Source organism: Chrysochloris asiatica, unplaced genomic scaffold (assembly GCF_000296735.1).
Source record: "Chrysochloris asiatica unplaced genomic scaffold, ChrAsi1.0 scaffold00012, whole genome shotgun sequence".
Taxonomy (NCBI): Eukaryota; Metazoa; Chordata; class Mammalia; order Afrosoricida; family Chrysochloridae; genus Chrysochloris; species Chrysochloris asiatica.
The window spans coordinates 12,653,630-12,670,869 of NW_006408530.1; the positions used below are offsets into that span (position 1 = coordinate 12,653,630).

The 17,240-nt window shown below is 37.0% G+C and overlaps 1 protein-coding gene across 1 annotated transcript in view; it reads left to right on the top strand.

Annotated features, from left to right (window-relative positions):
* Positions 1–17,240, top strand: part of ORC4 (origin recognition complex, subunit 4) — a 33,067-nt gene that overhangs the window by 14,736 nt on the left and 1,091 nt on the right. Inside the window, exons 7-11 of the mRNA XM_006834557.1 lie at positions 123–296; positions 3,971–4,057; positions 13,362–13,470; positions 14,586–14,681; positions 14,767–14,834. Coding sequence (XP_006834620.1) covers positions 123–296; positions 3,971–4,057; positions 13,362–13,470; positions 14,586–14,681; positions 14,767–14,834 — 534 coding nt within the window. The remainder of the gene's footprint in view (positions 1–122; positions 297–3,970; positions 4,058–13,361; positions 13,471–14,585; positions 14,682–14,766; positions 14,835–17,240) is intronic.

Below are 17,240 nucleotides of genomic sequence, written 5' to 3' on the forward strand. Positions count from 1 at the left end.
TAATTATGTAGAAAAAGCATTATTTATTATAGGTGATAGCTAAAATACTGTATTTCTAATACTAGCAAAATGTTTATAATATGCATCTTATACGGATTTGTTGTTTGTGTTTTTAATTTAAGGATATTTTGGAACTCTTAGAAAAAAGAGTGAAGTCACGATTTTCCCACCGGCAGATACACTTAATGAATTCATTTGGTTTTCCACAGTATCTTAAAATATTTAAAGAACAATTGTCTCTACCTATAGAATTTCCAGACAAGCTTTTTGCTGAGAAGTGGAATGATAATATTCAGGTAATTGGAACAAAGGCAATAATGTTAATTTGTGTGTCTTGCTGTACTTTTTAAAAGCAATTAAAATTTACAAAAAGAAGTTTCAATTGAAAGAGAAGAGTATGAGTATGTGATACTGTTTATGTATGTTTGTAACCACATAATTGAAAAACAGTGCTAATTGAAAAAAATCTCTCACTGTAGAATTTTTTAAAGACTATATATATTGAAGTCTTGATGTGACGTTGTTAGATAAGAACTAGACTTCTAACTGCAAGATTGGTGGTTCAAACCCACCAGCCTCTCCTAGAATCCCTATACAGTGTGACTATGAGTTGGAAGTGAAGCAAAATCACTTAGCAACAATAGTCTGTATATTACTAATGAGTGAGGAGTGAGGGTGCTTAGCTCTCTAAATAATGGTTACAGAGTGTTCAAGCTCTGAAAAACAGATTGTTACATGTTAAAGCACGGCATAGTGATAGATTATAAAATTTTAAAGATCAATACAGAATTGAATGTGAGAATTTTGCCTTTATTTTACTTTGAAAATTTCTAGTTTTGCTATAAAGATACAGTGTATACATTAAATAACTTAAGTTTGACAGTTTTCATTCTGTTTTTAGTTCAGGAAAATTTACTGAATGTTAGTATACAATAATATATGGTAAATGAAAATTTATACGAGGTTAAGTCCGAAATTAGTATACTTTGCACTGTAGGATCACTAAGAAGGTGGGGGGAAAAGCAGAAGGCTTTAAATAAAACAAGATTTTATTTGCTGTATGAGGTTAAGTCAAAAGGTTTTGCTATAATATAGACACTTTAATTAGACAAAAATATAAAAATGTGAAGCTATTGTTTTCTTCACATCCTTCATGCAGGTTTATACATTTATTAAGGTAATGTTTCCATCTCTCTAAGGAGGTCTGATAGTGTAGTGGATTCTGAGCTTGGCTGCTACCCAATAGTTCAAATCTACGAGTCACTGCCTGAAAAAGTTCAGGATTTCTACTCCTGTAAAGACTTAACAGCCTCAGAAATTCAATACAGGGTTGCTATGAGTTGGAACCAATTCCGTTGCATACAACCACCACCCACCAAGTCTTCCCTGAAGAATTCTGTACTCTTTCATTTGTTGTTATGTGCCATTGAGTCAGTTCTGACTCATGGCGACCCTGTACAGGGTTTCCAAAGCTATAACTCTTTACGGGAGCAGAAAGCCTCATCTTTCTCCCACAGAACAGCTTGTAGTTTCGAACTGCTGACCATGAGATTAGCAGCCGGATTCTTTCGTTTACACCCCATCAAACAGCAATTTTAGCACCCTTGACTGCCTCAAAACATGCAAGGTCAGTGGTACAAGCTCACCAGCTGCTCCTTAAACCCTATACAGGGTCGCTATTGACTCGATGGCACTTAACAACAGCATACATACTAAGTTTGTTGATTTCAGATAAAGTTCAAACCTTACATATTGCTCTCTGTTTGGTGTTTTTGCTTTGCTTTATTTGGTAAGTCTTAAATGTTCTTCTGCTTTATACATCATTATGTAAATGACTGACTTTAAATTACAGTTATTGTGCCATGATATTTAGTGCTGCTATGAACACTGGTGTGAGTATATCTACTCGTGTTATGGCTTGTATTTCTTGTGGGTAAACACCAAGTAAAGGAATTGCTGGATCATAATGTATCTCTATTTCCAACCTTCTGAGGAAGCTCCATATTGCTTTCCAGAGTGATTGGACCACTTTGCAATCCCACCAACAATGTAGGAGGGTCCCTGTCTCTCTGCCTCCTCGCCAGTATTTATTGTCCTCTACTTTTTTGATTTTTGCTGTTACTGCTGGTGTGAGATGACATGTCATTGTTTTGATTTTCATCTCTCTAATGGCTAGTGATAATGAACATTTCTTCATATGTTTGTTGACTACCTTGGTGAAGTGTCTGTTCATGTCCTGTGCCCATTTTTTAATTGAGTTACTAGTCATTTTCTTGTAGAGGTGTTGTAGTTTCCTAGATATTTTAGATATTAGTACCTTGTCTGATGTGTCATTGCAAAAGATTTTTTCCCATGCTGTGGGTTCCCTTTTTACTCTTGGTGAAGTCTTTAGATGCACATAAGTTTTTTAATTTTAATATGTCCCAATCATCTATTTTGTCTACTTTTGTTTATGTAATTTTCAAAATATTTGGTAGTCTGTGTATGTGCTGTATTAGAGCCCTAACATTTGTCTCTGTTTTTTCATTGATGGCCTTTATAGCTCTGGGATTCACATTTAGGTCTTTAATCCATGCTGAATTGTTTTTGTATAAAGCATGATGTAAAGGTCTTGTTTCAGTCTTTTGCATGTCGCTTTCCAGTTCTGCCAGCATTGTCTTTTAAAGAGACTGTCTCCTCCCCATGCAGTATACCTAGGCCCTTTGTTGAAAATCAGTTGTCTGTGTATGGGTTAATTTCTGGATTCTCAATTCTGTTCCATTGATAAATGTATCTTTCATTGTACCAGTACCAAGCTGTTTTGACCACTGTAGCCATGTAGTAAATTTTTGAAATTGGAGAGTGAGAGGTTTCCAATCTTATTCTTCTTCAAAAGCAGTGCTTTGCTTATCCTGGGTCTCTTTCCTTTCAATATTAAGTTTGTAATAGTTTTTTCCATATCTTTTGAAGAATGTCGTTGGAGTCTGGATTGGGATTGCATTATATGTATCAATTGTTTTGGGCAGTATTTGGCATTTTTACAATGTTAAGTCTTCCTATCTAGGAGCATGGTATATTCTTCCACTTTTGTAAGTCTCTTTCGGTTTCTTATAGTAGTGTTTTGTAGTTTTCTTTATATAGGTCTTTTGTTTCTCTGGTTACATTTATTCCTAGATATTTCATCCTTTGGGCGGCTATTGTAAATGGTATTGCTTTCCTAATATCCTTTTCAGTGCTGTCATTGTTACTATAGAGGACTCTAACTGATTTTTATATGTTGATCTTATATTCTGCCACTTTGCTGAGTCTTCCAATGAAGTCTAGTAGCTTTTTTACTGAGTCTTTGGGGTTTTCTATGTATAGGATCATATTGTTTGTAAATAGAGTTTTATTTCCTCTTTGCCAATTTGGATGCCTTTAATTTCCCATCTGTTCTCAACTTTGTCCTTAGGTAAATGTTTCCCTTTTGATTTTGAATGATTGGCTATTCCATGGTGACCATACCTTAGTACTATTTTGTCCCCCTTAAATACCTATCTACTGTTTGGCTGAAATATAGGCACGAAGGTAAGTTCCTTTCAGGACATGAAGAGAGACCAAGGGTAATAGTCTTCGGTTTCTCCAGTTTCTTTCTGACCAGTAAACCTAGTTAGTTTGTGTTTTTCCATAATTTTGGAGTTTTGTTCCACATTTTCTTCCACTCTGTTGGTGACTTTCTAATGTGATCCCTTTCAGAGCTGTCAGAGGTGATAAACCAGGCATCTTCTGGTTCTTCACATGTCTGTGGTTCTGTCCCTGTATCTTCTTGCAGAATTTCATTGGTGTGGTGCTGTAGGGTAAGCACTGGATTACAGTGCTGGTTTGAACTGAAAGATTTGGTTGTTGAGTCTCGCCATTCACTCCTTGGGAACTATACAGGGTCGCTGTAAGTTGCAACTGACTGGATGACACTTTACGTTCTTTAATTCTGTTTTATTTGTTTCTCCTTTAGTGTCTCTCAGAAGATAGGAATATACGAGAAGTATTGCAGAAGCATTTCAATGTCAACAAAAATCTACGATCATTGCACATGCTATTGGTTTGTATTAATATTGTTTTTGTCACTTACTTGGTAATTAAATTTTGATGGGAATTGCATTAATCCTATAGGTAAATTTAGAGAGAAAGAACGTTACTATGGCTAGTCTTCCAATCCATGAACACAGTGCATCTCTCCTTTTGTCTTGGACTTTAATTTTTTTTATCAGCATTTTGTATCTTTTCCTGCTCAGATAGTGTACCTTTTTTAAGCTTATTCCTAAATATTTTGTTTCCTTTGGAGCAACTTTAGATGGTATTTTGTTGTTAATTTCAGTTTCTTCATCTTGACTGTTAGATTTAATCTTCAAACTTTCTGAATTCACTTATTACTGTTTTGTTGTTGTTGTTGTTAAGTGCCATCAAGTCGGGTCCGACCCATAGCGACCCTGTACAGGGTTTCCGAGGGTGTAAATCTTTACAACAATATTACTGTTAGGAGCCTTTTATATAAATTCCTTGGCATATTCTGTGTAATCTCATCTGCAAACTGAGATCTTTCCAATCTGTATACCTTTATTGTTCTCTTTTCTTAGTTTATTGTAATGGCTAGAATTTCCAGCATTATGATGAAAACAAATAGTAAACATCATTGCTTTATGCCTGATGTTCGGGGAAAACATTCAATCTTTATCTGATAAATGTGATATTACCTATAAGGTTTTGTTATGCATACTCATTTTCAAGTTCTATTGTTAACTTGCTGAGAGTATGACAGGAATTGCTGCTGGATTTTTAGACGTGTATTCTGCATCATTGATATGATCATAATGATATTTTTTCTTTAACCTGTTATAGTGGATTAGAGTAATTGATTTTCAAATGTTAAACCAGTCTTACAAACTTGGAGTAAATCTCACTTAGTCTTAGTCTTTCATCCAATAATCATATTTTAAGCTTATTATTGTTAGGTTCTCTTGAGCAGTTTCAACTCATAGCGACCCTTGTTGTTGTTGTTATTTTTAGGTGCCATCGAGTCGGTACCGACTCACAGCAACCCTATGTACAACAGAACGATACACTGCCTGGTCCTGGTTAACCTCAACAATTGTTGCCCTGCTTGAGCCCATTGATGCTGCCACTTTGCCAATCTATCTCCCTGGGGGTCTTCCTCTTTTTCTCACACCCTCTACCTTATCAAATATGTCCCTCCTGACAATATGTCCGAAGTATGAGAGATGAAGTTTGGCCATCCTGGCCTCCAAGGAGCACTCTAGCTGTACTTCTTCCAACACATCTGTTGGTTCTTCTGGCAGCCCATAGCACTTTTACTATTATCCTCCAACACCATAACTCAAAAGCATCAATTCTTCAACGGTCGTCCTTATTTACTGTCCAGCTTTCACATGCGTATGAGGTTATTGAAAATACCTTGGCTTGGATCAGGCGCACCTTTGTCCTCAAGCCTATATCTTTGCTCTGCAACACTTGAAAAAGGTCATGTGCAACATATTTGCCTAATGCAATACGTCATCTGATTTCTTGACTGTTGCTTCCATGAGTGTTGGTAGTTGATCCAAGAAGTAGTCCTTGACAACTTCAGTCTTTTCTCCATTGATAAGATGAAACACTGCCTGGTCCTGGGCTGGCCTCATATGTATATGTGTGCATATATTATATTATATATGTTTACCTCCCCTTATTCTGTGAAAATATCTCTGCCTCAACATTTTCAGCATTCTAAGGTCAGCAGTTCAAACCCACCAGCTGCTCCTCAGAAACCCTAATTGGGGTGAACCGACTTGATGGTACTTAACAACCGTTTTTCCTGTTACATTTTGGTTCACTGTAATGACTTGAATTATTTTTTTCATGTTTAACAAAAGTTTGTGTGAGTTGGTAGAGAATATAAAGAAAAAGTTCTTGACTGAGATTATTATATAGTTTGGATAATATGTAACAAGAAAAAAACCATGAGTTATAGGGGAAAAAAAAAAAATACTCTTAAAACTACATGCTGTACCCATCATGTAAATCAAATGTCTAGGGACATTAGTCTCGCTCATATGATCTGAGAGTGAATAGACAAAGGCTCACAAAACAGGCTAAATGCTTTAGAGAAAGGAAGACCGCTTAAGGGAAATAAGACCCAATATATCCAGACTACACTCCCAGCTAAGGTTACTCAAGGTATAAGTAGATTTGTGTTATCTTTCAGTAACCCAGAAATTAATTGGAACTTAATCCAACAGCATTTTAGGAGGTTGTGGAACAATATGCACTTGTCTGGGGATATTCATCAGCTACACACTCAATTTTATGATATAAGTAATTCTCAAAGTGAACACTGCGTGGCTACCCATTTGCTACCCATGCTAGAGAATAAGATCCCCGAGGAACTGGATTGAACCTCAGCATATTGATCCTGCTTGGTCACCTTAGAGCAGGTGGTGGGCCCGCAACGTCGGGCGCATGGGGTCCCCAGCTGATCTCCTCCCTCCCTGCCTTCCTCGGATGGCGGCTGTTTATGCTGGACGTGTGGCCAGAGATGGGTAAGGATCACGTGGAACCTCGGCTACTTGGGACAGAGACATTGCCATGCTGCAATGAGTCTCAATGACTGGTAAGACTGAGGAATTCGCACTGACCACCTAAGACAGGCAGCGTCCCTTAAACAATCAATAAAAAAGGAGGACTCAGATGCAGACAGCACAGACCCGGTCAGGAGGCCAAGCCCCTGTGGGCCCAAGCGTTGTTGACCGTCCAAACCATAGGCTCTGAGGATCAGACTCTAGCTACCTAGTAGACATAGCAAACTGTCCCTCATCTGATTATTCAGTAATGCTTGTTAGTAATCTCATACGTGAGCCCTGGATATCCACAGACAAATGTAAAAACCTCCCCTAAAAGCCGAGACTGTAAATTCCAATAAGCCAAGTCCCCCCACGTCCAAAAAAAAAAAAAAAGCTAAAGAGGATAGAGAGAAACACTGTAAACTGATGATATATAGTGGGGATAATAATCAATGTAATGAAACAAGCTATATGAATGGTTGAATGTGAAACTGATGATGTGCCCTGTAAACTTTCACTCAATCCAAAATAAAAACGTTTAATTAAAAAAAAAACAAAAAAAAAAACATTTACTATGAAATAAATATCAAAAAAAAACTACATGCTGTAAAATAAATTCCAGGTATATAGACCTAAATGTGCAAAAGAAAACTTCTCAAGACTTTGAAAGGAAATAAAAGATAATATAATTGTAATTTGGGCCTTGGGAAAGAGTTCATAGATACTTAACAAAAGATACATAAACTTGATTACATTGAGTTTTTTAATGCTTCTAATGTGGCATTGTGGGTTAATGCACCAGACTGCAAAGCCATTTGAACTGCAAGATTGGCGGTTCAAGCTCACCATCTGCTCCTCAGAAACCCTATACAGGGTCAATATGGGTCAGAAGCAACTCGACGGCACTTAACAACACCACCAATAGATAACTCTGTTTAAGTGAGAAGAGTGATTGGAGGGAATATGTACAGTTTGTATAATCCTTAGTGCTATCCATAATATATTTTATAGCTTCCACAATAAAATAGAGATAATCAGTAAAGGAAAGAGCTAACAATATGACCAGGCAATCTACCGAACTAGAATCCCGCATGGCCTATAATATAAAGAGATGTAGCTGTGCCTCCTTTCCTGAAACCAAGGAAATGGAAATTTACACTACAATAAGCTTTTTTCCCCCTATCAATTTGGTATGTGTCAAAAGATATGTCTGATAACAGTAGTCTTGGTAGCTATTACGTTTTTTTGCTGCTAGAAGAATAAATATGAGCAATTTAGAGAACAATCTGGCAAATGCAGAACCTAGAGAATCTCAGGTTCAGAAGATGACATGTCAAGATGTTTATTGCACCTTTGTTTAATTGTGAAAAAAGGAAATGCATATCTATCAACAAAAGAATGAATAAACATTGGAAAGCAGTACAATAGTTAAAGATGTAAATAAACTGGAATCCATATGACAAGTTTTTAGTAGATAATCAGTGGGAAAAGTTGCAAAATTACAGTATGTTATTTATATAATATTGTTTATATTATGTTATATAGGAATCCAGTTCAAACCTACCAGTCTTTCTTACTACATACTGGAAAATAAATTCTGTATGTGACTGTACTGTACACTGTCACTATGAGCCGGAACCGACACAACACATTCAAAGAAGGCTTTTCAAAGTTTGTGGAAAACTTTCATTAGTCTTTAATTACATTTCCCCCCAGTGTATGTCTAGTGTTGTTGATAAGTGCCGTTGAGTTGGTTCTGACTCATAGCCACCCTGTGTTGGGTTTCCAAGGAGCAGCTGGTGAGGTTTGAACTCCGCTGACCTTCCAGTTCAAACTGGCCTACAGTCCAGTGCATTTTAACCTGCAGTGATACACCAGGACTCTAGTAGAAGTATGACAACATACCTAGTAATAGACACCATATGCAATGTTCTTTCAAATGAAATCCAGGCAAAGAAGCAGGGTCTTCATCTATCTAAGTTTTATTTCTTAAACTGGGAAAAGGGGTCATAAGGGTATTCTTTGCTGTGTTTTTCTATGTCAAAAATATTTCATAATTTAAAATAAAAAAAGCAAGAGAAAGGAAGGAAGCTGCTGGAGACCTAGGTGTTCCAGCCAGTGAGGGAATGAAGGATGAGCTCTTCACAGCTTGGTTAGTATTGAGCAGAGACTTTCTGATTGACGTATATCCCAAGTATTGTATGGAACATACTATAGTAAAAAGTTACTCATTGTTTATCTAACTAGATAGTCCTGTAATTATCTGCTAAGTGTGACCCTATTTAAGTTAGTAAATTAACTTTATGAAAACATTAATAAAGGGATCTTCAAATACTTGAAAATTTTGTTTTGATTGTTGGAGACATAGCTAACTTAGCCATGCTTTTAAGCATAGAGCTCTTTTTAGGTAGTATTTTGGATTTTTATTTTTTATATAATTGAATATAAAATAACCAATTTATCTGTCTTACATTACCTGAGCTGGTAAACTGGGTGCTGCATTTGTTCCGTAGGGCTACCCTAACAAAGTACAATAAACTGGTTCAACACAATAGTTGAACACAGTTGATTTAACACAGTTCTGTGGCCAGAAGTCTAAACTTAACGGTGCCAATAAAACCCTGTTCCCTTTAAAAAGGTTTTAGAGGGGGAAATACTTCCTTGCCTTTTCCTATATCATGGGGCTTGCCAACCGTCCTTGGTATTCTTTGGCTGCATCACTCCTATCTCTGCCTTTGTCTTCACGTGGTGTTTTTTTGATGTTTGTCCTCTCTATGTTTGTCTGGGTCTTCATATGACTTGTTTTTAAAGACAACCATCTTTGGATTTAAGGCTCCCCATAATTGATTAAAGTATGATCTCATCTTAACTAATGATGTCTATAAAACCCTTCTCCAGGTAAGGTCACAATCTCAGGTCCCAGAGTTTAGGACTTCAGCATATCTTTTGGGCATATATATTTCAACCCAAGATAATCGGCTCTCTAGTCCCCCCAAAAAATCATGTTATTCTTATATGCGAAGTATATTAATCCCATCCCAACATCCCCAGTATTGTTGTTCCCTCTAATAGCCTATATACTGCTTCGCTGAAAAATGAGTCATGAGGGTGGGTTCAGTTCCAGACCTGAAGAGTGACCAAGAGTCTCTAGTTTCTTTCTGATCAGTAAACCTGGTCTTTTATTATCATCTTGAGTTTTGATCCACATATTCTTCTCTATCCAGGACCTTCAAATGTGATCCCTTTCAGAGCAGCTGGTAGTGGTAGTCAGGTACCATTTAATTTCTTTGCATCTCAAGGCTGTAGATACTGATCGATGTTCACAAGTGTTCCATTAACCCATTGAATTAATTCATTCTAGGCGTCTTCAGTTTTCTTCTACCACACAGGGAGACACCAGTAGTTACACTTTAGATGACCACTCATGAGCACGTTAGATCCCAGTCACTACTCACCTTGGATATAGTTTTTGAAGAGCATTTATGGGATTCATTTTCCCTGACATCTTACATACTTAAAATACCTATTCCCTTTCTTCTTGAACAATATTTGGCTTGGTGTAATTTGAATCAGATTTTCCACCTGAGAACATTATGTATGGATCCACACTATCTTCTAGCATTCAGTATTGCTTGGGTCATACTGGAGTCAGAGATTCTTTGTTGTTGAACCTGTATAGCTGTTACAATAAAACAACTTTCTATTAGGGGAAGTAAATTAATGAAATCTTTGAAATTCTTGACTAACGTAATCTCATGGACTATATATGTTAGATATGCTTCATCACTTGTTTTCTAACTTTATTAAAACCATCTTATATCTGTGATAGAACCTGAGATCTCCCTGCCTGTCTTCAAAGGCTATCTTCTTTGCCTTCTGAATTGTTATGGATTGAAAGGTTTTTCCCAGAAATATGTGTTGTAAATCCTAACCCAAAGATCCTCAATAAGATGGATTGACACAGTGACAGCAATGGGATCAAATACAGCAACAACTGTGAGGAAGATGCCAGGCCAGGCAGTGCTGCCTTCTGTTCTGCATAGGGTCCATATGGGTCAGTACCAGTTTAATGGCACTTAACCACAACAACATACCTGTAGTTATTATCCTATTAGGGAATAGATTGTCATTGTTAATGAGTCAGTATTAGGGTAGTTGTTATTGTTGGTAAGTGCTGTTGAGTTGTTTCCGACCCATAGCAACCCTGTATAGGAGCAGCTGGTGAGCTTGAACCACTGACCTCGTGGCTCAAACAGTTTTGCAGTCCAGCACATTAGCCCACAGCACTACACCAGGTAATTTGTTGTTATGTGCTGTGGAGTCTGTTCCAACTCATAACAACCCTGTACAGGGTTTCTGAGGCTGTAAATCTTTACAGGAGCAGAAAGCCTCATCTTTTTCCCATGGAGCAGCTGGTAGTTTCGAATTGCTGACGTTGCAGTTCGCAGCCCAATTCATAACCACTACACTACCAAAGATTCTTAGTAGGTGTGTATTAATATCTTTTGAGATGTAGAAGAGAAATTCAGCAAGTAAGCACATATGTCTCCCAAGGAACCTAGAAATAGGATCTGAAAGATAAGGATTTTCCCCTAGAGCATACAAAAAAAGGGTTCTTCTCTAGAGCCAGCACCTAATTCGACTAGATTCAGGCTTCTAGTTTCCTAAACTGTGAGAAAATAAATCTGTGTTCATTAAGTCAACATGTGATATTTCTATTATAGCAGCATTAGATAATGAAGGCATGGGATAACAGAATCCCTCTATGCTGTCAGTTATTGTTAAGTGCTGTAACGTTGGTTGCAACTCATAGTAACCCTGTATAGGGCCTCCATGGAGCGGCTGGTGAGTTTGAACTGTTGACCTTGCAGTCCACTGCTTATTTTACAGCACCACACCAGGACTTCATACTGTCAGTATGTGTATATAATTGTAAAATACATATATGTGGTGTTGTAGGGTAAGCACTGCACTATTAATCACAAGGTCAGCAGTTCAAATCCACCAGCTGCATCTTGGAAACCCTAAATGCTGTTGTTATGAGCTGGAACCAACTCAGCAGCACTTAACTACAACAACATATGTATAACTGCCTACCCTTACACATTCTTTCATCCCTTCTAAGCATTTGGTATTATTTGTATTCTACTGAATATAACATAAAATTTACATTTAACAAATTCTAGAAAGTTAATCTATGTAATCATCTTGTTAAGTGCTGTCGAGTCAGTTCCGACTCATAAGGACCCTCTGTTACCATTATACAAGAGCCCATACAAGACAATCTCTTAAGACTTCAAGTCTTTAGGGAACTATACTAAGGTTCAGTTTCTACTACTATTTTATCTATTCAGGCTAGAAAGAGGAATATGTTAGAATATTAGAAGAGTTAGAGTGTATATGGTAAGAACATTTTTATGTTTTGTTTATACTGAGTCATGTGGCATATGAATTAAAATAACTGTATTTTAATAGCATTAACTGTATTTTAAAGCAGAGAATACCAGAAAGATGTTTACTTGTGCTTCAGTGACTGCACAGGCATTCAGCTGTGTGGATCATAACAATTTTTGGATAACCTTGTGAAGAATGGGTATTTTGGAACAATCAGTTGTGCTCATGAGGAACCTGTACATAGACTTAGAGACAGTTGTTAGAACAGAACAAGGGGATACTGAATAGTTAAAATAAGACAGGTGTGCACCCAGGTTGATTCTTTGCCATACTTTGTCTGTTGAGCAAGTAATCCAGGAAGTTGCATTATATGCAGAACGTGGCATCAGGATTGGAGGAAGACTCATTAGCAACCTATGATATGCAAATGACACAACCTTACTTGCTGGAAGTGTTGAAGGTGTTAAGTGCCATTGAATCAGTTTCTGCTCAGAGCAACCCTGTATAGGATTTTTGAGGAATGCCTGGTGGATTTGAACCACTGACCTTGCCTTTAACAGTCCAGTGTTTATTCTGTGGTGCCAAAGACTTCAAATATGTACTAATGATCAAAGACTACATCCTTCAGTTTGCATTGCACCTCAATGTAAAGTAAACAAAAATCCTCACAGTCGGACTGATCAATGGAGGAAACATTTAAGTTGTCAAAGAGTTCGTTTTGCTTGAATCCACAATCAACACTTATGGAAGCAGCAGTCAAGAAATCAAACAACCTATTGCATTAGGCAGATCAGCCACAAAAGACCTCTTTACAGTGTACAATCGTAGAAATCAGTTTGAGGACTATGGTATGCCTGACCATGGTACTTTCAGATTGCCTCATATGCATGTGTTGAATATTGGACAGTGAATAAGTTGGGAAATTGGACAGTGATGCCTCTGAGTTATGGTGATGGAGAAGAACTGCTAGAAGAACAAACTAATCTGTGTTTGAAAAGAAGCCAGGATGGTCAGATTTCATCTCTCATACTTAGGTCTTGTTATCAGAAAGGACTTGTCCCTGGAGAATGACATCATGCTTCATAAAGTAGAGGGTCAGCAAAAAAGAGAAGACCCTCAACAAGATGGATTGACACAATGGCAGCAATAATGGGCTCAAACGTAACAATAGTGGAGTGTGGTGCACAACAATGATTCATTATGTTGTGTATAGGGTCACTAAGTCAGAACCAACTTGACAGCTTCTAACAACAATAAAAGATGAGAAAAAAACTTTTCCCTAGCATTTATATTTACTCTCACATAAGAACACACTCATAATTTACCAGTTTTGCTCAGTATTATGTCTAAAATGCCCAAGTAAATGTGTAATCATTTTTCTGATTTGCATTTCCTTAGATGCTTGCTTTAAATCGCATAACAACATCACATGCATTTATGACAGCAGCAGATCTGATGGAGGCAAGTCAGCTGTGTAGCATGGATTCTAAAGCAAATATTGTACATGGTAAGGAGTTTGCTGGAATTCTTTTCTTAAGTTTATAATTATGGATTCTATACATTTGAATGTAGATAATGGAATTATTTTAAGTTCTTTATAATTAACACTGTGGGTTAATGAGCCAGATTGCAAAGCCATTTGAATTGCAAGGTCGGCAGTTCAAGCTCACCAGCTGCTCCTCAGAAAACCTATACAGGGTTGCTCTGGGTTGGAATCGACTCGACGACACTTAACAACAACAACATAGTGCTGTAGGCAATCATGGTGTGGTGCTGCAGCATAAAGAGCTGGACCACAAGGTCAGTGTGAATCACAAGGCCAGTAGTTCAGACCCACCAGCTGCTCCTCAGAAACCCTGTACAAGGTTGCCATGGGTCATAACCAATTCCACAGCACTTAACAACAACATAGTGTTTTAGAGCCTTAGTATGGCACTGTAGGAAAAGCATTGTACTGCTAACGGTAAGGTCAGGAGTTCAAATCCACCAGCCACTTCTGGAAACCCTAACCTTATACAGTAAAGGTTCCCTGTGAAAATTGACTTGATGGCACAAAGCAGTAATGCTTTATATACAGAATGCTTTTAGATCCATAATTTCATACAGTCCTAACTTGGCCCTTTAAAGTAAAATAGATATTTTCCATTTAAAGTAAAAGAATTTTTGAAGCTCTGCATCCCTTGCCCCATTTGAAGTTCATTCAGCATGTTGCTGAATAGCATTGATTTCGAATCATTGTGAGCACTTTTGAGAATCTAATAAGCTTTCTATCTAGGAGAAATATTATGTATACACAATTTTGGATATAATTCCTACTGGTTTAGATATTCTCTGAATAAATCCTACCATGAACCCTATGTGATTTAAAGTCATAATCATATAACAGCCATGTAAATTTAGGAATATGCCTATTTTATAGGCATGAAAACGAAACTTTGGGAGGTAAATAGATTGCTTATGTAGATGGTAGTCGCAGAAACATATCTGTACTAGGGGCATTTTGACTTTCCCATACCTGAAAACCACAATCTTTGACCATATCAAACTATTTCAAGGATATTTATTTCATCGTTATATATCACTAATAAAGCTATACCTCATTTTGTTTGCCTTTTACTACAGGTTTGTCAGTCTTGGAAATTTGTCTTATAATAGCAATGAAACATTTAAATGACATCTATGAAGAGGAGCCCTTTAATTTTCAAATGGTCTATAATGGTGAGATGAGACCTCATCTTTTAATTCTCACTCTTCTCCTGTACATACTTGAACATGGTACTAATGTCAATTGCTTTATGTCCAGAATTTCAGAAGTTTGTTCAAAGGAAGGCTCATTCCATTTACAATTTTGAGAAACCTGTTGTCATGAAGGTAAGATTACCTTTACCTTGCTTCTGTTTTTCTGCAAACAAGAGTATTTGTACATCCTATTTAGAGACCTGGTGCAGTGCTGTGGGGTAAAGCACTCGGCTGAATTGTCGGTTTGAACCACAAGGTTGGCAGTTCAAACTTACCAGCTGCTCCTTGGAAACCCTGTTATAGGGTCGCTATGATGATTTGGAACCAACTCAACGCCACTTAACAACAACAGTCATTTTATATATATGATCCTCTTATACTAATTCACAAATTCAGTTATTACAGGGTTTTTCCCCCCAGTAGTTTTGAAGAATCAGTAATTTTTGCTTTGTGGGGGTATACTGCCCTCTGCTGTCTGTTCAAAGCACCTACATCTTGACAGTGAACTGTTTTATTACAAATTGTCAAGTATAGTGATACTTTTTCAGTCCAAGGATTGCCTTTTTAATCTCAGCAATAAAAGGAGACCAAAATGCAGTAAGAGTTAATAGATAAAATCTCATTGGTTGGTAGAGTGTACAGAGTGTTTTAGGAGGGAGTGTTGGCTGTGAGGGTAAGGCATGAAGTTTGAAAACAGAGGTCACTACTATTCAATAGAATAATGTAAATTTTGTAGCCACAAACCAATATTTAAAAAGTAAAATTAACATTTATAACTTAACCCAGTATATTGGGAGCACTTTGTAGGATAAGCACTGGACTAGGAACCACACGGCTGGCAAGTCAAGCCCACCAGGCCTGCTAGTGGGATTTACAAGCTCGGAAGCCCTATAGAAGGTCACTTAAGTCAGTCCACCAATGTATTAAAAACCACCACCAATGTATTAAAAAAATTGCCTCACTATACAGTGAAGTATAGTGTATAATCAACAGAAAATTATTAAGGCTGTATGAGGGGGCTTCAAAAAGTTAATGGAAATTGGAATTAAAAGATAATGAAATTCTTCCATGAACTTTTTTTGAAGTCCCCTAGTATTTCCTACTCCTTTTTCATTTGTATTAAGTTTGAAATTTGGTGCGTAAATTGTATAATACTGTCAAGTTGGTTCCAACTCATAGTGACTCTGTAGGGTTTCCAAGGAACGGCTGGTGGGTTTGAACTGCTGGCTTTGCAGTTAGCAGTCTAGTGCTTATCGTACAGTACATTTTAATTCATGAAATGCTTACTGAAAATATTTGAACTATATTTGTTGCTGTTGTGTACTCTCGAGTCATTTCTGACTCTGTATAGAGTTTCCGAGGCTGTAAAACTTTACAGGAATAGAAACACTCATCTTTCTTCAATGGAGTGATTGGTGGATTTGAACTGCTGACCTTGTGTTTAGCATCCCAACACATACCCCACTTGTGGCCTTTATTTTATTCCGTAAAATGTATAGTTGCACTTTTGGCCTTTATATTTTATTCCATAAAATGTATAGTTGGAAATGGATTTACATTCCTATGTTGTTCCTAAGATAAAGATTAACTGCCAAATCAGGTAGCAGATTCTTAATAAAATTTGAATCCCTCAATCACACTTAGCACATTTCAAGCACTCTGTAGCCATGTTTGGCCAGTGGTTACCTAATTTTTTTTCTTTTCTAAAGAAGTAGGCTCGCATTGTCTTGGTAGCCTTCTGGTCCCTAGTAGGGAGACTTGATATGACACTGTAGCATAAGCACTAGACTAATAGCCGTGATGTCTATAGTTCAAGCCCACCAGCTACTTCAGAATCCCTATACAGGATTGCTGAACCACCTGAACAACACAATACACATGCACAGAAGCCTGGTTGCACAGTGGTTAAGTGCTGATCTGCTAACAGAAATGTTGACATTTTCAAGGGAGAAAGGTGATGCAGTCTGTCTGCTTCAGTAAACATTAACAGCCTTGGAAATCCATTGGGGCATTTCTGCTCTGTCCTAGAGGGTTGCTGTGTCAGAATTAACAAGGAGTTTTGGTTTCTGAAATTTTTCTTTCAGCCTAAAAAAAGGAAAAATGAATACACAGCATTGCCATTTCTATAACAATAGAAGTGTTAACATTGGAGATCATTTTCCCTTTAACGTCTAGATCTGAGCATCATAGTTTGTGGCAGTTTTAAGAGTGGGAAGAGTTACATAAGCATTTAAATTCTTAGTTTGCAGTTCCTAATTTTTACACTTTAAATAAGAAAGCATTTTGCTTCCTGAAAGTTTTTAAAATCTCTTTAATTTTACAGAATACACCTAAAGTCTAAAGTGTATTTTCATTTTTCATAGATTAATAGTGCCTGAACTATTTCTTTTTTCATCAGAATTGTTTTTTACATAAAGTACATATTCCAACGGAAATTTTCACGAGACAGAACAGCAGAAAAAAAATTGGAATCTTTGTCAGTGCATTAATATTTACTTAGTGATTTGTGTTCCATAATGTAATGTTTTGCATATATAT